At 48.7% G+C, this 19842-nt stretch overlaps 1 protein-coding gene across 5 annotated transcripts in view; it reads right to left on the reverse strand.

Annotated features, from left to right (window-relative positions):
* Positions 1–19842, reverse strand: part of LOC139409429 (insulin-like growth factor binding protein 3) — a 65592-nt gene that overhangs the window by 13116 nt on the left and 32634 nt on the right. The window contains exon 4 of one of the 5 annotated variants that reach the window (XM_071154573.1): positions 12819–12893. The exons of 3 other annotated variants lie outside the window; for them this stretch is intronic. In XM_071154573.1, the coding sequence (XP_071010674.1) occupies positions 12819–12893 (75 nt within the window). Of the gene's footprint in view, positions 1–12818; positions 12894–18827; positions 19591–19842 lie in introns of those variants that run through there. One more of the 5 variants, XM_071154578.1, reaches the window with a different exon arrangement.

Genomic DNA, 19842 nt, shown 5'->3' on the forward strand with positions numbered 1-19842 from the left:
GAAGAGGACAGAGAGGGGAAAGAGAACAGATAGGGGAATGAAGACAGAGAGGGGAAAGAGGACAGAGAGGGGAAAGAGAACAGAGAGGGGAAAGAGGACAGAGAGGGGGAAGATACCAGAGAGGGGAAAGAGGACAGAGAGGGGAAAGAAGACAGAGAGGGGAAAGTGGACAGAGAGGGGAAAGAGGACAGAGAGGGGAAAGAGGACAGGGGGGAATATGACAGAGAGGGGAAAGAAGACAGAGAGGGGAATGAAGACAGAGAGAGGAAAGAGGACAGTGAGGGGAAAGTGGACAGAGAGGGGAAAGAGGACAGGGGGGAATATGACAGAGAGGGGAAAGAGGACAGAGAGGGGAAAGAAGACAGAGAGGGGAAAGAAGACAGAGAGGGGAAAGAGGACAGAGAGGGGAAAGAGGACAGAGAGGGGAAAGAGGACAGAGGGGGGAAAGAGGACAGAGAGGGGAAAGAGGACAGAGAGGGGAAAGAGGGCAGAGAGGGGAAAGAGGACAGAGAGGGGAAAGAAGACAGAGAGGGGAAAGAGGACAGAGAGGGGAAAGAAGACAGAGAGGGGAAAGACGACAGAGAAGGGAAAGAGGACAGAGAGGGGAAAGAAGACAGAGAGGGGAAAGAGGACAGAGAGGGGAAAGAGGACAGAGAGGGGAAAGAAGACAGAGAGGGGAAAGAAGACAGAGAGGGGAAAGAGGACAGAGAGGGGAAAGAAGACAGAGAGGGGAAAGAGGACAGAGAGGGCAAAGAAGACAGGGAGGGGAAAGTGGACAGAGAGGGGAAAGAGGACAGAGAGGGGAAAGAGGACAGAGGGGGGAAAGAGGACAGAGAGGGGAAAGAGGACAGAGAGGGGAAAGAGGACAGAGAGGGGAAAGAGGACAGAGGGGGGAAAGAGGACAGAGAGGGGAAAGAGGACAGAGAGGGGAAAGAGGGCAGAGAGGGGAAAGAGGACAGAGAGGGGAAAGAAGACAGAGAGGGGAAAGAGGACAGAGAGGGGAAAGAAGACAGAGAGGGGAAAGACGACAGAGAGGGGAAAGAGGACAGAGAGGGGAAAGAAGACAGAGAGGGGAAAGAGGACAGAGAGGGGAAAGAGGACAGAGAGGGGAAAGAAGACAGAGAGGGGAAAGAAGACAGAGAGGGGAAAGAGGACAGAGAGGGGAAAGAAGACAGAGAGGGGAAAGAGGACAGAGAGGGCAAAGAAGACAGGGAGGGGAAAGTGGATAGAGAGGGGAAAGAGGATAGAGAGGGGAAAGAGGACAGAGAGGGGAAAGAGGACAGAGAGGGGAAAGAAGACAGAGAAGGGAAAGAGGACAGAGCGGGGAAAGAAGACAGAGAGGGGAAAGAGGACAAAGAGGGGAAAGAGGACAGAGAGGGGAAAGAGAACAGATAGGGGAATGAAGAAAGAGAGGGGAAAGAGGACAGAGAGGGGAAAGAGGACAGAGAGGGGAAAGAGGACAGAGAGGGGAAAGAGAACAGATAGGGGAATGAAGACAGAGAGGGGAAAGAGAACAGAGAGGGAAGAGAGGACAGAAAGGGGAAGAGGACAGAGAGGGGAAAGAAGACAGAGAGGGGAAATTGGACAGAGGGGGGAAAGAGGACAGAGAGGGGAGAGAGGACAGAGAGGGGAAAGAAGACTGAGAGGGGAAAGAGAACAGATAGGTGAATGAAGACGGAGAGGGGAAAGAGGACAGAGAGGGGAAAGAGGACAGAGAGGGGGAAGATAACAGAGAGGGGAAAGAGGACAGAGGGGGGAATGAGAACAGAGAGGGGAGAGAGGACAGAGAGGGGGAAGAGGACAGAGAGGGGAAAGAGAACAGATAGGGGAATGAAGACAGAGAGGGGAAAGAGGACAGAGAGGGGAAAGAGAACAGAGAGGGGAAAAAGGACAGAGAGGGGGAGGATACCAGAGAGGGGAAAGAGGACAGAGAGGGGAAAGAAGACAGAGAGGGGAAAGTGGACAGAGAGGGGAAAGAGGACAGAGAGGGGAAAGAGGACAGGGGGGAATATGACAGAGAGGGGAAAGAAGACAGAGAGGGGAATGAAGACAGAGAGAGGAAAGAGGACAGTGAGGGGAAAGTGGACAGAGAGGGGAAAGAGGACAGGGGGGAATATGACAGAGAGGGGAAAGAGGACAGAGAGGGGAAAGAAGACAGAGAGGGGAAAGAAGACAGAGAGGGGAAAGAGGACAGAGAGGGGAAAGAGGACAGAGAGGGGAAAGAGGACAGAGGGGGGAAAGAGGACAGAGAGGGGAAAGAGGACAGAGAGGGGAAAGAGGACAGAGAGGGGAAAGAGGACAGAGAGGGGAAAGAAGACAGAGAGGGGAAAGAGGACAGAGAGGGGAAAGAGGACAGAGAGGGGAAAGAAGACAGAGAGGGGAAAGAAGACAGAGAGGGGAAAGAGGACAGAGAGGGAAAGAAGACAGAGAGGGGAAAGAGGACAGAGAGGGGAAAGAAGACAGGGAGGGGAAAGAGGACAGAGAGGGGAAAGAAGACAGAGAGTGGAAAGAGGACACGGAGGGGAAAGAAGACAGGGAGGGGAAAGTGGTTAGAGAGGGGAAAGAGGATAGAAAGGGGAAAGAGGACAGAGAGGGGAAAGAGAACAGAGAGGGGAAAGAAGACAGAGAGGGGAAAGAGGACAGAGAGGGGAAAGAAGACAGAGAGAGGAAAGAGGACAGAGAGGGGAAAGAAGACAGGGAGGGGAAAGAGGACAGAGAGGGGAAAGAAGACAGAGAGTGGAAAGAGGTGAGAGAGGGGAAAGAAGACAGGGGGGAATATGACAGAGAGGGGAAAGAAGACTGAGAGGGGAAAGAGAACAGATAGGTGAATGAAGAAAGAGAGGGGAAAGAGGACAGAGAGGGGAAAGAGGACAGAGAGGGGAAAGAGGACAGAGAGGGGAAAGAGAACAGATAGGGGAAAGAGGACAGAGAGGGGAAAGAGGACAGAGAGGGGGAAGATAACCGAGAGGGGAAAGAGGACAGAGGGGGGAATGAGAACAGAGAGGGGAGAGAGGACAGAGAGGGGGAAGAGGACAGAGAGGGGAAAGAGAACAGATAGGGGAATGAAGACAGAGAGGGGAAAGAGGACAGAGAGGGGAAAGAGAACAGAGAGGGGAAAGAGGACAGAGAGGGGGAAGATACCAGAGAGGGGAAAGAGGACAGAGAGGGGAAAGAAGACAGAGAGGGGAAAGTGGACAGAGAGGGGAAAGAGGACAGAGAGGGGAAAGAGGACAGGGGGGAATATGACAGAGAGGGGAAAGAAGACAGAGAGGGGAATGAAGACAGAGAGAGGAAAGAGGACAGTGAGGGGAAAGTGGACAGAGAGGGGAAAGAGGACAGGGGGGAATATGACAGAGAGGGGAAAGAGGACAGAGAGGGGAAAGAAGACAGAGAGGGGAAAGAAGACAGAGAGGGGAAAGAGGACAGAGAGGGGAAAGAGGACAGAGAGGGGAAAGAGGACAGAGGGGGGAAAGAGGACAGAGAGGGGGAAGAGGACAGAGAGGGGAAAGAGGACAGAGAGGGGAAAGAGGACAGAGAGGGGAAAGAAGACAGAGAGGGGAAAGAGGACAGAGAGGGGAAAGAAGACAGAGAGGGGAAAGACGACAGAGAGGGGAAAGAGGACAGAGAGGGGAAAGAAGACAGAGAGGGGAAAGAGGACAGAGAGGGGAAAGAGGACAGAGAGGGGAAAGAAGACAGAGAGGGGAAAGAAGACAGAGAGGGGAAAGAGGACAGAGAGGGGAAAGAAGACAGAGAGGGGAAAGAGGACAGAGAGGGCAAAGAAGACAGGGAGGGGAAAGTGGATAGAGAGGGGAAAGAGGATAGAGAGGGGAAAGAGGACAGAGAGGGGAAAGAGGACAGAGAGGGGAAAGAAGACAGAGAAGGGAAAGAGGACAGAGCGGGGAAAGAAGACAGAGAGGGGAAAGAGGACAAAGAGGGGAAAGAGGACAGAGAGGGGAAAGAGAACAAATAGGGGAATGAAGACAGAGAGGGGAAAGAGAACAGAGAGGGAAGAGAGGACAGAAAGGGGGAAGAGGACAGAGAGGGGAAAGAAGACAGAGAGGGGAAATTGGACAGAGGGGGGAAAGAGGACAGAGAGGGGAGAGAGGACAGAGAGGGGAAAGAAGACTGAGAGGGGAAAGAGAACAGATAGGTGAATGAAGACGGAGAGGGGAAAGAGGACAGAGAGGGGAAAGAGGACAGAGAGGGGGAAGATAACAGAGAGGGGAAAGAGGACAGAGGGGGGAATGAGAACAGAGAGGGGAGAGAGGACAGAGAGGGGGAAGAGGACAGAGAGGGGAAAGAGAACAGATAGGGGAATGAAGACAGAGAGGGGAAAGAGGACAGAGAGGGGAAAGAGAACAGAGAGGGGAAAGAGGACAGAGAGAGAGGGGGAAGATACCAGAGAGGGGAAAGAGGACAGAGAGGGGAAAGAAGACAGAGAGGGGAAAGTGGACAGAGAGGGGAAAGAGGACAGAGAGGGGAAAGAGGACAGGGGGGAATATGACAGAGAGGGGAAAGAAGACAGAGAGGGGAATGAAGACAGAGAGAGGAAAGAGGACAGTGAGGGGAAAGTGGACAGAGAGGGGAAAGAGGACAGGGGGGAATATGACAGAGAGGGGAAAGAGGACAGAGAGGGGAAAGAAGACAGAGAGGGGAAAGAAGACAGAGAGGGGAAAGAGGACAGAGAGGGGAAAGAGGACAGAGAGGGGAAAGAGGACAGAGGGGGGAAAGAGGACAGAGAGGGGAAAGAGGACAGAGAGGGGAAAGAGGACAGAGAGGGGAAAGAGGACAGAGAGGGGAAAGAAGACAGAGAGGGGAAAGAGGACAGAGAGGGGAAAGAGGACAGAGAGGGGAAAGAGGACAGAGAGGGGAAAGAAGACAGAGAGGGGAAAGAGGACAGAGAGGGAAAGAAGACAGAGAGGGGAAAGAGGACAGAGAGGGGAAAGAAGACAGGGAGGGGAAAGAGGACAGAGAGGGGAAAGAAGACAGAGAGTGGAAAGAGGACACGGAGGGGAAAGAAGACAGGGAGGGGAAAGTGGTTAGAGAGGGGAAAGAGGATAGAAAGGGGAAAGAGGACAGAGAGGGGAAAGAGAACAGAGAGGGGAAAGAAGACAGAGAGGGGAAAGAGGACAGAGAGGGGAAAGAAGACAGAGAGAGGAAAGAGGACAGAGAGGGGAAAGAAGACAGGGAGGGGAAAGAGGACAGAGAGGGGAAAGAAGACAGAGAGTGGAAAGAGTGAGAGAGGGGAAAGAAGACAGGGAGGGGAAAGTGGATAGAGAGGGGAAAGAGGACAGAGAGGGGAAAGAGAACAGAGAGGGGAAAGAGGACAGAGAGGGGGAAGATACCAGAGAGGGGAAAGAGGACAGAGAGGGGAAAGAAGACAGAGAGGGGAAAGTGGACAGAGAGGGGAAAGAGGACAGAGAGGGGAAAGAGGACAGGGGGGAATATGACAGAGAGGGGAAAGAAGACAGAGAGGGGAATGAAGACAGAGAGAGGAAAGAGGACAGTGAGGGGAAAGTGGACAGAGAGGGGAAAGAGGACAGAGAGGGGAAAGAGGACAGAGAGGGGAAAGAAGACAGAGAGGGGAAAGAGGACAGAGAGGGGAAAGAGGACAGAGAGGGGAAAGAAGACAGAGAGGGGAAAGAAGACAGAGAGGGGAAAGAGGACAGAGAGGGAAAGAAGACAGAGAGGGGAAAGAGGACAGAGAGGGGAAAGAAGACAGGGAGGGGAAAGAGGACAGAGAGGGGAAAGAAGACAGAGAGTGGAAAGAGGACACGGAGGGGAAAGAAGACAGGGAGGGGAAAGTGGTTAGAGAGGGGAAAGAGGATAGAAAGGGGAAAGAGGACAGAGAGGGGAAAGAGAACAGAGAGGGGAAAGAAGACAGAGAGGGGAAAGAGGACAGAGAGGGGAAAGAAGACAGAGAGAGGAAAGAGGACAGAGAGGGGAAAGAAGACAGGGAGGGGAAAGAGGACAGAGAGGGGAAAGAAGACAGAGAGTGGAAAGAGGTGAGAGAGGGGAAAGAAGACAGGGAGGGGAAAGTGGATAGAGAGGGGAAAGAGGATAGAGAGGGGAAAGAGGACAGAGAGGGGAAAGAGAACAGATAGGGGAATGAAGAAAGAGAGGGGAAAGAGGACAGAGAGGGGAAAGAGGACAGAGAGGGGAAAGAGGACAGAGAGGGGAAAGAGGACAGAGAGGGGAAAGAGGACAGAGGGGGGAAAGAGGACAGAGAGGGGAAAGAGGACAGAGAGGGGAAAGAGGACAGAGAGGGGAAAGAAGACAGAGAGGGGAAAGAGGACAGAGAGGGGAAAGAGGACAGAGAGGGGAAAGAAGACAGAGAGGGGAAAGAAGACAGAGAGGGGAAAGAGGACAGAGAGGGAAAGAAGACAGAGAGGGGAAAGAGGACAGAGAGGGGAAAGAAGACAGGGAGGGGAAAGAGGACAGAGCGGGGAAAGAAGACAGAGAGTGGAAAGAGGACACGGAGGGGAAAGAAGACAGGGAGGGGAAAGTGGTTAGAGAGGGGAAAGAGGATAGAAAGGGGAAAGAGGACAGAGAGGGGAAAGAGAACAGAGAGGGGAAAGAAGACAGAGAGGGGAAAGAGGACAGAGAGGGGAAAGAAGACAGAGAGAGGAAAGAGGACAGAGAGGGGAAAGAAGACAGGGAGGGGAAAGAGGACAGAGAGGGGAAAGAAGACAGAGAGTGGAAAGAGGTGAGAGAGGGGAAAGAAGACAGGGAGGGGAAAGTGGATAGAGAGGGGAAAGAGGATAGAGAGGGGAAAGAGGACAGAGAGGGGAAAGAGAACAGATAGGGGAATGAAGAAAGAGAGGGGAAAGAGGACAGAGAGGGGAAAGAGGACAGAGAGGGGAAAGAGGACAGAGAGGGGAAAGAAGACAGAAAAGGGGAAAGAAGACAGAGAGGGGAAAGAGGACAGAGAGGGGAAAGAAGACAGAGAAGGGAAAGAGGACAGAGAGGGGAAAGAAGACAGGGAGGGGAAAGTGGATAGAGAGAGGAAAGAGGATAGAGAGGGGAAAGAGGACAGAGAGGGGAAAGAGGACAGAGAGGGGAAAGAAGACAGAGAAGGGAAAGAGGACAGAGCGGGGAAAAAAGACAGAGAGGGGAAAGAGGACAGAGAGGGGAAAGAGGACAGAGAGGGGAAAGAGAACAGATAGGGGAATGAAGAAAGAGAGGGGAAAGAGGACAGTGAGGGGAAAGAGGACAGAGAGGGGAAAGAGAACAGATAGGGGAATGAAGACAGAGAGGGGAAAGAGAACAGAGAGGGGAGAGAGGACAGAAAGGGGGAAGGGGACAGAGAGGGGAAAGAAGACAGAGAGGGGGAAGAGGACAGAGAGGGGGAAGAATACAGAGAGGGGAAATAGGACAGAGGTGGGAAAGAGGACAGAGAGGGGAGAGAGGACAGAGAGGGGAAAGAAGACTGAGAGGGGAAAGAAGACAGAGAGGGGAAAGAGAACAGATAGGTGAATGAAGACGGAGAGGGGAAAGAGGACAGAGAGGGGAAAGAGGACAGAGAGGGGGAAGATAACAGAGAGGGGAAAGAGGACAGAGGGGGGAATGAGAACAGAGAGGGGAGAGAGGACAGAGAGGGGGAAGAGGACAGAGAGGGGAAAGAGAACAGAGAGGAGAAAGAGGACAGAGAGGGGGAAGATACCAGAGAGGGGAAATAGGACAGAGAGGGGAAAGAAGACAGAGAGGGGAAAGTGGACAACGAGGGGAAAGAGGACAGAGAGGGGAAAGAGGACAGGGGGGAATATGACAGAGAGGGGAAAGAAGACAGAGAGGGGAATGAAGACAGAGATGGGAAAGAGGACAGAGAGGGGAAAGTGGACAGAGAGGGGAAAGAGGACAGAGAGGGGAGAGAGGACAGAGAGGGGAAAGAGGACAGAGGGGGGAAAGAGGACAGAGACGGGAAAGAGGACAGAGAGGGGAAAGAGGACAGAGAGGGGAAAGAGGACAGAGAGGGGAAAGAGGACAGAGAGGGGAAATAAGACAGAGAGGGGAAAAAGGACAGAGAGGGGAAAGAGGACAGGGAGGGGAAAGAAGACAGAGAGGGGAAATCAGACAGAGAGGGGAAAGAGGACAGAGAGGGGAAAGAGAACAGAGAGGGGAAAGAAGACAGCGAGTGGAAAGAGGACAGAGAGGGGAAGGAAGACAGAGAGGGGAAAGAAGACAGAGAGGGCAAAGAAGACAGAGAGGGGAAAGAGGACAGAGAGGGGAAAGAAGACAGAGAGGGGAAAGAGAACAGATAGGTGAATGAAGACAGAGAGGGGAAAGAGGACAGAGAGTGGAAAGAGGACAGAGAGGGGGAAGATACCAGAAAGGGGAAAGAGGACAGCGAGTGGAAAGAGGACAGAGAGGGGAAAGAATAACAGAGAGGGGAAAGAGGACAGCGAGTGGAAAGAGGACAGAGAGGGGAAAGAGGACAGCGAGTGGAAAGAGGACAGAGAGGGGAAAGAAGACAGAGAGGGGAAAGAGGACAGAGAGGGCAAAGAGGACAGAGAGGGGAAAGAAGACAGAGAGGGGAAAGAGGACAGAGAGGGGAGAGAGGACAGAGAGGGGAAAGAAGACATAGAGGGGAAAGAGGACAGAGAGGGGAATGAGGACAGGGAGGGGAAAGAAGACAGAGAGGGGAAAGAGAACAGATAGGTGAATGAAGACGGAGAGGGGAAAGAGGACAGAGAGGGGAAAGAGGACAGAGAGGGGGAAGATAACAGAGAGGGGAAAGAGGACAGAGGGGGGAATGAGAACAGAGAGGGGAGAGAGGACAGAGAGGGGGAAGAGGACAGAGAGGGGAAAGAGAACAGAGAGGAGAAAGAGGACAGAGAGGGGGAAGATACCAGAGAGGGGAAATAGGACAGAGAGGGGAAAGAAGACAGAGAGGGGAAAGTGGACAACGAGGGGAAAGAGGACAGAGAGGGGAAAGAGGACAGGGGGGAATATGACAGAGAGGGGAAAGAAGACAGAGAGGGGAATGAAGACAGAGATTGGAATGAGGACAGAGAGGGGAAAGTGGACAGAGAGGGGAAAGAGGACAGAGAGGGGAGAGAGGACAGAGAGGGGAAAGAGGACAGAGGGGGGAAAGAGGACAGAGACGGGAAAGAGGACAGAGAGGGGAAAGAGGACAGAGAGGGGAAAGAGGACAGAGAGGGGAAAGAGGACAGAGAGGGGAAATAAGACAGAGAGGGGAAAAAGGACAGAGAGGGGAAAGAGGACAGGGAGGGGAAAGAAGACAGAGAGGGGAAATCAGACAGAGAGGGGAAAGAGGACAGAGAGGGGAAAGAGAACAGAGAGGGGAAAGAAGACAGCGAGTGGAAAGAGGACAGAGAGGGGAAGGAAGACAGAGAGGGGAAAGAAGACAGAGAGGGCAAAGAAGACAGAGAGGGGAAAGAGGACAGAGAGGGGAAAGAAGACAGAGAGGGGAAAGAGAACAGATAGGTGAATGAAGACAGAGAGGGGAAAGAGGACAGAGAGTGGAAAGAGGACAGAGAGGGGGAAGATACCAGAAAGGGGAAAGAGGACAGCGAGTGGAAAGAGGACAGAGAGGGGAAAGAAGACAGAGAGGGGAAAGAGGACAGCGAGTGGAAAGAGGACAGAGAGGGGAAAGAGGACAGCGAGTGGAAAGAGGACAGAGAGGGGAAAGAAGACAGAGAGGGGAAAGAGGACAGAGAGGGCAAAGAGGACAGAGAGGGGAAAGAAGACAGAGAGGGGAAAGAGGACAGAGAGGGGAGAGAGGACAGAGAGGGGAAAGAAGACATAGAGGGGAAAGAGGACAGAGAGGGGAATGAGGACAGGGAGGGGAAAGAAGACAGAGAGGGGAAATCAGACAGAGAGGGGAAAGAGGACAGAGAGGGGAAAGAGAACAGAGATGGGAAAGAGGACAGCGAGTGGAAAGAGGACAGAGAAGGGAAAGAAGACAGAGAGGGGAAAGAGGACAGCGAGTGGAAAGAGGACAGAGAGGGGAAAGAAGACAGAGAGGGGAAAGAGGACAGAGAGGGGAAAGAAGACAGAGAGGGGAAAGAGGACAGAGAGGGGAGAGAGGACAGAGAGGGGGAAGAGGACAGAGAGGGGGAAGATGACAGAGAGGGGGAAGAGGACAGAGAGGGGGAAGAGGACAGAGAGGGGAAAGAAGACAGAGAGGGGAAAGAAGACAGAGAGGGGGAAGATACCAGAAAGGGGAAAGAGGACAGCGAGTGGAAAGAGGACAGAGAGGGGAAAGAAGACAGAGAGGGGAAAGAGGACATTATTTAACCAGGAAGGGCTCATTGAGACAACATGAAAAACTGCAAGTAATCTAGTAAAAAGAGAATAACAAAATGTAAAATAAATAAAAAGCAGTTTACATGTTCTGGAAAGCATTTGTAAGAGACGAGGCACAGTGGTAAATAACAGTATCATCAGCATAAAAATGAAGTTGTGCATTTTGGACATTTTTGTCTAAATCATTTATATAAATAGTGAATAAGAGAGGACCAAGTACAGAGCCTTGGGGCACACCATTCAAGACAGACAATTTAACAGACTTAAGCCCATCAAATTGAGTGCACTGAGTTCTATCAGACAGATAGTTAGCAAACCATGCAACTGCATGCTCCGAAAGACCTACACTCGACAATCTCTGCCTTAGTATAGCATGATCAACTGTATCAAAAGCCTTAGAGAGATCAATAAAAAGTAAGACACAGTACTGTTTTTTCTCAATGGCTTCAGTGATATCATTTAAAACCTTCATGGCTGCTGTAATTGTGCTATGCTTCTTCCTGAAGCCCAGCTGGTACATTGATAAAATAGAGTTAGTAAATAAAAACTATTTTAGCTGTTCACTTACAAGGGTTTCAAGTATTTTCACCAGGGGTGACAGCTTTGAGATTGGCCTATAATTATTTAAAAGAGTTGGATCTCCCCCTCTCAAAAGTGGTAGGACAAATGCTGATTTCCAGATCTTTGGAATTTCACTACATTCCAGGGTTAGATTGAACAGATATGTAAGTGGTTCAGCTATGAAATCAGCTGCCAGATTTAAAAAGCAGGGATGCAAAAGATCAGGACCTGCAGGCTTTCTATGATCTAAGGATTTCAGGGCTGTATGTACCACCTGCACTGAGAATGGCAAAAAGCTAAAAGTTTGACCAGCTCTCAATGGTTCATCCACACAGGGTTGAACAGAGACAGAGGACACTGAATCAAGCCTACCAGATGATACAAAGTGCTCATTGAAACAATTCAGAATTTCAGGTTTGTCATAAACAGCAACAAAGTCCTTCAATAGACATGACGGTAATTCATTAACATTACTGTTACCAGACATAGACTTAATAGCCTTCCAAAACTTTCTAGGGTCATTCAGGTTATCCGTGGTAACAGACATAAAATGTTCAGACATGGCCTCCCTGAGAAGAAAATAACACTTGTTTCGTAACTGCCTAAAAATAAGCCAATCAGCATCAGAACATGATTTCCTTGCTTTAGCCCAGGCTAGATTACGGTCGTGAATAATACAAGACAGCTCAGAAGAAAACCATGGATTATCCCGCCCTTTAACCCTGAACCTGCGGAATGGGGATTGTTTGTTTACTATTTGGGAAAAACCATCATGAAAGAATTTCCAGGCAGTTTCCACATCAGGGATAAAATCAATCTGCTCCAGTCAAAATAAAACAAATCATGAAAGAAAGCCTGCTCATTAAAACACTTCACATTTCTCTTACGAATAAAACGTGGGTTTGTTTTAGGAACCTTAGTATTTCTAACAGCAACAACAGCACAATGGTCACTTAAATCATTTCAAAAATCACCAACTGCAGAATATTTCCGTGGAACATTTGTCAATATCAAATCAATCAGGGTAGATTTATCTGGGCATTTAAGATTTGGGCGAGTGGGTGAGTTAATCAACTGGGTAAGATTCATAGAATTACAAAACATTTTTAAATCATCAGACACCGGCTTTAACCAACACCAGTTGAGATCACCAATCAAGATCATTTCACTGTAAAGAAGTTTAGACATAAGGTGTGTCAAGGAAGAAAATGCATCACCGAGAGCAGAGTCTTTAACAGCCAATCACAGTTATAGAGAGCAGAGGGGGGTCTCTAACAGCCAATCACAGTTATAGAGAGCAGAGGGGGGTCTATAACAGCCAATCACAGTTATAGAGAGGCCCTTTGAAACCTCAATATTCAAAGCAAGAAATTCCAACTGTTTACAAATAGTTTCAGACTTTGTCACACTTACATGGAATTTAGATTTTACATATATAGCCACACCCCCACCTTTCTTAACTCGTTCAGTGCGATAAACATTGTAACCACTTATACAAATATCCTTATCAAAAACAGACTTGCTGAGCCAGGTTTCAGAAAGCACAATTACATCAGCATCAGTTGATTTAGCCCAAATCCTAACCCCATCAATTTTTGACAACTGCGTACATTTAAATGAAAAATACCAAAACCAGATCTTGATTTAAAATCAGAGGGGGTTTGGAGACATTGCATATCAGGGCCAGAGTTAGGTTGCACGTTACCTGATATCAACAAAAGAAGAATAACTAGGCACCTCTGTTTAATAACCTTGCACGGCTTCTCTTTTTTAAGAGACCTAATGCAAGCGAATTCTACAGGTGAGTTTCCAGACAATACAAAACAGTCATTTAAAACCATTAGACTTTGGTAGTGACACAAATTCGTACTGTTCACATCATGCCACAAATACATCGGCACTTGGACAAGCGGACCGAGTGAAAAAGAGCTAGTTCCTGCAGACAAAATGTCTAATGGACGGGAGAGCACATTGTCAGATGTACTCACCCAGCGACAATGTTCGTTTTCTCCAGAGTTCAGTAAAGTCAGTGCACAAAGCAATACCACGAAAACTGTCATTTTCTGTGACAAAAAAAAGAAGGTAAGGGGAGAGAGAGACAGCGTGTATGTATGAGTCTGAATGTGAGTGTTTGCGCGTGTGAGTAGATTGCGTGTTGAGGTCGATAGAGAGAACGGGTTGGGGATTGTTGAGCTGCCACTGACAGCCAGGCGAAGAGCAAAAAGGAGCAGTTTGGACAAGACACCCGCAAACGAAGGAGGAACTCAGGCCAGCCAGAGATAATGTAATAATAACACCTGTCTTCCACAGCCACCTGCCAGACTGTGTGTGCTTGTGTGTGTGCCCCATTGCTAACCTCAATTTCTCTCTCTCTCTCACTCTCCTTTCTCAACTTGGATGATTATTAAAATCGTGTGCAGGTCATGCCTCAGCAGAACTCAAACATCACATCCCCGGGCAAGAATGTGTGTGTGGTTTGGTTTCACTATCCCTGTGGGGACCAGAAGTCCTGGGGACATTTCGCTGGTCCCCACAAGGAAAATTGCTTTTTTTAGGCTTAGTGGTTAGGTTTAGGGTTAGGTTAGCGTTAGGGGTTAGGGGAAATAGGATTTTGAATGGAAAACAATTGTTTGGTCATCACAAGTAAAGCAAACATTTGTGTGTGTGAGTGAGTGTGTGAGTGTGTGAGTGTATGTACATATGTACATATGTATGTATGTATATGTATGTATATGTATGTATGTATGTTTTCAATCTCTCTCTGAAGGGTTCTGTGTATCAGGCTTGCGGGATTCTAAAGTAAGTTTTTAAGTCTGTGGGGTCATGCTGAGAAAAATTCACCTTGTTGATAGAGAGCAGAGAGAGAGAGAGAGAGAGAGAGAGAGAGAGAGAGAGAGAGAGAGAGAGAGAGAGAGAGAGAGAGAGAGAGAGATAGAGAGAGAGAGTGATCAAAATAGAGAAAGCGGAGAAAGAGATCTAAAGAGAAAGAGGCTTGAGAAGGTGAACATGGAGTTGTTATAGTATTTACCAAGGCCAGTTGGAGGGCCGTAGGGTGTTTTTTCAATACAAGAGCAAGGTAATGTTGATTAGAAAGTTTTTACTTCAGCATCACTCTGTAGCATGCATAGAGCTCCATTCAGTGCATAGTAAGTAATGCTTAACTTGGCTCACTAGTCCTATAAAATATCACACTCAGATACACATAACAGCAGCGCCATCTATTGGCTTGACGACATCTCGTAACATCTTCCTTTACCGAACAAATGAAGATAACTACTCCTCGACTCATAGACAGAAGACCTGGGGTTAAAACCCTTGCCAGTGAAAACAAAAACAACTAACTGTGTTCTTATTCAAGTACCTTCAATAAGCATAAACTTTAAAGTCAATACAAAAAAATACCAAAAAAGTCTGATTAAACAACCTAGTCTCTGGAGTATCTCACAGACGGCCTGATATTTGTCCTGGTTCTGGAGTATCTCACAGACGGCCTGATATTTGTCCTGGTTCTGGAGTATCTCACAGACGGCCTGATATTTGTCCTGGTTCTGGAGTATCTCACAGACGGCCTGATATTTGTCCTGGTTCTGGAGTATCTCACAGACGGCCTGATATTTGTCCTGGTTCTGGAGTATCTCATAGACGGCCTGATATTTGTCCTGGTTCTGGAGTATCTCACAGACGGCCTGATATTTGTCCTGGTTCTGGAGTATCTCACAGACGGCCTGATATTTGTCCTGGTTCTGGAGTATCTCACAGACGGCCTGATATTTGTCCTGGTTCTGGAGTATCTCACAGACGGCCTGATATTTGTCCTGGTTCTGGAGTATCTTACAGACAGCCTGATATTTGTCCTGGTTCTGGAGTATCTTACAGACGGCCTGATATTTGTCCTGGTTCTGGTGTGTCTCACAGAAGGCCTGATATTTGTCCTGGTTCTGGAGTATCTCACAGACGGCCTGATATTTGTCCTGGTTCTGGAGTATCTAACAGACGGCCTGATATTTGTCCTGGTTCTGGTGTGTCTCAAAGACGGCCTGATATTTGTCCTGGTTCTGGAGTATCTCACAGACGGCCTGATATTTGTCCTGGTTCTGGAGTATCTCACAGACGGCCTGATATTTGTCCTGGTTCTGGAGTATCTCACAGACGGACTGATATTTGTCCTGGTTCTGGAGTATCTCACAGACGGCCTGATATTTGTCCTGGTTCTGGAGTATCTCACAGACGGCCTGATATTTGTCCTGGTTCTGGAGTATCTCACAGACGGCCTGATATTTGTCCTGGTTCTGGAGTATCTCACAGACGGCCTGATATTTGTCCTGGTTCTGGAGTATCTCACAGACGGCCTGATATTTGTCCTGGTTCTGGAGTATCATACAGACGGCCTGATATTTGTCCTGGTTCTGGAGTATCTCACAGACGGCCTGATATTTGTCCTGGTTCTGGAGTATCTCATAGACGGCCTGATATTTGTCCTGGTTCTGGAGTGTCTTACAGACGGCCTGATATTTGTCCTGGTTCTGGAGTATCTCACAGACGGCCTGATATTTGTCCTGGTTCTGGTGTGTCTCAAAGACGGCCTGATATTTGTCCTGGTTCTGGAGTATCTCACAGACGGCCTGATATTTGTCCTGGTTCTGGAGTATCTCACAGACGGCCTGATATTTGTCCTGGTTCTGGAGTATCTCACAGACGGCCTGATATTTGCCCTGGTTCTGGAGTATCTCACATACGGCCTGATATTTGTCCTGGTTCTGGAGTATCTCACAGACGGCTTGATATTTGTCCTGGTTCTGGAGTATCTCACAGACGGCCTGATATTTGTCCTGGTTCTGGAGTATCTCACAGACGGCCTGATATTTTTCCTGGTTCTGGAGTATCTTACAGGCGGCCTGATATTTGTCCTGGTTCTGGAGTGTCTTACAGACGGCCTGATATTTGTCCTGGTTCTGGAGTGTCTCACAGACGGCCTGATATTTGTCCTGGTTCTGGAGTATCTCACAGACGGCCTGATATTTGTCCTGGTTCTGGAGTATCTCACAGACGGCCTGATATTTGTCCTGGTTCTGGAGTATCTCACAGACGGCCTGATATTTGTCCTGGTTCTGGAGTATCTCACAGACGGCCTGATATTTGTCCTGGTTCTGGAGTATCTCACAGACGGCCTGATATTTGTCCTGGTTCTGGAGTATCTCACAGACGGCCTGATATTTGTCCTGGTTCTGGAGTATCTCACAGACGGCCTGATATTTGTCCTGGTTCTGGAGTATCTCACAGACGGCCTGATATTTGTCCTGGTTCTGGAGTATCTCACAGACGGCCTGATATTTGTCCTGGTTCTGGAGTATCTCACAGACGGCCTGATATTTGTCCTGGTTCTGGAGTATCTCACAGACGGCCTGATATTTGTCCTGGTTCTGGAGTATCTCACAGACGGCCTGATATTTGTCCTGGTTCTGGTGTGTCTCAAAGGGATATTTTCAGGCAGTGGGTCTACTTCCATATCAGCTACCTGTTGTTCACCACCTGCGGGGATGGCGGGTTTGTTCCATGGTCCCCAGTCATCCTCATCCATATTTGTTTGCCGATTGTTCAGGGGAATCCTGAGTTGTTCAGTCACTGTTCAGTCTTTTCTGTTTCTGCAGTATTTTTGAACCATTCACTAGTACTTCATACAACCATTCACTGAGTTGATCAGTGCATATTATGCCCAGTGTGCTTGCTGAGTTGTTGGGGTGGAGAAGAACCCTTACTGTTTGTGGATGATGTTGGGCCTGAGTTGTTGGGGTGGAGAAGAACCCTTACTGTTTGTGGATGATGTTGGGCCTGAGTTGTTGGGGTGGAGAAGAACCCTTACTGTTTGTGGATGATGTTGGGCCTGAGTTGTTGTGGTGGAGAAGAACCCTTACTGTTTGTGAATGATGTTGGGCCTGAGTTGTTGAGGTGGAGAATAACCCTTACTGTTTGTGGATGATGTTGGGCCTGAGTTGTTGTGGTGGAGAAGAACCCTTACTGTTTGTGAATGATGTTGGGCGTGTCACAGGCATGTTTGTCATAGTGATGTTTTGCTGTCAGCCCTTTGGCTTGTTTTCTTGGAATTACACTTTGTACCACTTGGGGTTTGAGCAGTTTTTTCGTGGTTGGTAGGATCGTACGTGTGCGTCTGGGCATGAGTTGCTGTACCGGAGAACTGTTAAGTCATGGAGTATTCCGCCATGCCAACATTGCTTTCCATGGGTCCATGGCACATTTGCTGATAAAGATCTTTACGTCCTCCGTAATCCTTGGCCAGAAAACAGCATCACATGCCTTTCTGAGACTGGCCTCTATGCCTGAGTGGTGTGACGACCCTCCCACTCTGTCTGCTGTATTCTGTCTTTGTTCTTGTTTCCTTATTAGGATGCCGGTGGGCGGAGTTGGGAGGGTCGTCAGCTTCATGGGAAACACCTGGGCCAGGTTGCTCCCAGGATAAATACACCTCTTCCACATTCATGGAGGAGACTCTCTCCATGCAGACACCTTTGTAGATTGTGTTGTGGTTCTTGGTGGCCTTTTGTTTTGGCACCTTTCAACACCCTGCATTATCACATTCATGCATGCAAAACTCACTTACACTGCTGATTACTGATTACACACATCATTGTATATTTTCCTTAGTTGCTTTAGTTAAATAAATATATATTTTGTTACTCCTTATCTCCACGTTGTCTCCCTTTGTTACGGGCTTTGAGCCGGTTCGTGACAGTGGCCAGACTGTATTTTGTGTAGAAAGTCCGTGCGTAACATGTCAGGGATGAAGACCCTGTTTTCTTTGATTAGCAGTCCATTTTCTGTGGTGAGCTCCTCTTTGTGCATCCAGAAATCTTTCAGTGTGTGACTCACAGCCTGTTTGATTCCAGGTCAGCTGTTGGTGATTTGTGTGTACAGAGCCTGAAACAGTAGGTCTTGGGAACAGTGTGCTTTGATTGACTCCATTGTCTTAGTTGAGATGTTGACATCACTGGTGTTATCCACCTGTTCCAGGTCAGCTGTGGCTAGACCCATAGCGTAGACCGAGGCTGGTGTTTGAATTTGTCTATGCTCTGTGGTTGATTGAGCTGTTCTGGAGAGGAAGTCAGCTACATGTAGTTCTTTGCCTTGTTTGTATTGCACATGGAGTTGGTATCTTTGTAGCCTTAGCAACATTCTCTGCAGTCGCTTGCGTGCTGTGTGTAGGAATTTCTTGAAGATCCTCTCAAGTGGTTTATGGTCGCTGTGTATTGTAATGATCTCTCTGCCATGCAAATGCCGTTCCAACTTGTCACATGCAGAAACAATGGAGAGACATTCTTTCTCAATCTGTGCATATCTTTGTTCTGTCTGAGTCAATGTTCTGGAGGCAAATGCAACAGGTTGTCCTTTCTGTAGAAGGGCTGCGCCCAAACTTGTCCCACTGACATCACACAGCAGTGTGACTTCATCATTCAGGTCGTAGTATTTGAGCACTGGGTGTTGTGTGACTAACTGTTTGATAGTCTTAACTGCTGCGTCATGCTGTGGTTGCCATGTCCATTCAATGTCCTTGTTAGTCAGTCTTCTGAGCGGGTCACACACATCAGATAGGCGGGGCATGAATTTAGCAAGATAGTTCACAAACCCCAACAGCCGCTGTAGTGACTTTTCTCTGGGTCAGGGTGAAGGTCCTCTGTGGTGAGAAGATGACCCATGTATGTCACACTAGGTAGCTTTAACTTGAGTTTATTTTTGTTCAGCTTTAGGTTGACATCTCTTGCTCTCTGCAGGAGAGCTGTGAGGTTTCTGTCATCTGCCATCGCCTCTTCGTGTGTGTCACCACATCCATGGAGTAGTGATCTGCCATCGCCTCTTTGTGTGTCACCACATCCATGGAGTAGTGATCTGCCATCGCCTCTTTGTGTGTGTCACCACATCCATGGAGTAGTGATCTGCCATCGCCTCTTCGTGTGTGTCACCACATCCACGGAGTAGTGATCTGCCATCGCCTCTTTGTGCGTGTCACCACATCCACAGAGTAGTGATCTGCCATCGCCTCTTTGTGTGTGTCACCACATCCATAGAGTAGTGATCTGCCATCGCCTCTTTGTGTGTGTCACCACATCCATAGAGTAGTGATCTGCAATCACATGCACTCCTTTTAGTCCATGTAGTGCTTCACATATTCTTCAGCTGCTGGCTTGATTCCAAATGGCATTCTTAGTCATCTATGCCTGCCTACAGGTGTCCAGAAAGTTGTTAGATAGCTGCTCACTTCATCAAGTTCGACTTTCCAGTATCCCTATTTGGTATTGAGAACTGAGAATACCTTTGCGTTGGATATCTCTGGTAGAATCTCTTCTATTGATGGCATCTGGAAGTGTGATCTCAGTAAGGTTTTTCAATGACAAGCATGTTGTTGATCCACGGTGTTGGCTCTGACTTTCGTGATGATGTCTGCATTGTCCATTGAATGTATGTCCTTTGTGACCCTTTCCTTCAGTGGAATAGGTATCCGTCTTGGTAGCGGATACCAAAGGCCGAGCTGCATTGTCTACTTCTAGGTGTAGCTCTCCAGGAAGGCAGCCAAGCCCATCCAACACGTCCTTGTACTTGGAGATGATCTCCTCAGTTGTCATGATGACCTCAGTGGATGTGGTGCTTGGGGTGTCGACGTGATGTAACACATGGCTGTGGTTCACATGTAGTAGGCTGAGTCTTTCACGTGTCAGCTGACAGCAGAGGAAGCTGGGATGTCTCCATGACCTGAAATTTGATATAAAACATTTTTCCATCATGATCTACTTTGAGATTGCATTCTCCTGTTGGCTTTATCAGCATGCTGTCATATAGTGTAGCTTTGCTGGGTAGGACAACTGGATTGCCATCTTGCATGACTCGCTGTAAGTCCCCATAGCTTATGACATTCACTGTTGATGTCTAGTTGACATTTAATTGTATGGAGGGGGTCATATGTCAATGGCTCATCACTGACTGGAGCTAGCTTAAGGTTAATTA

This window comes from Oncorhynchus clarkii, chromosome 5 (assembly GCF_045791955.1).
Source record: "Oncorhynchus clarkii lewisi isolate Uvic-CL-2024 chromosome 5, UVic_Ocla_1.0, whole genome shotgun sequence".
NCBI classification, from domain to species: domain Eukaryota; kingdom Metazoa; phylum Chordata; class Actinopteri; order Salmoniformes; family Salmonidae; genus Oncorhynchus; species Oncorhynchus clarkii.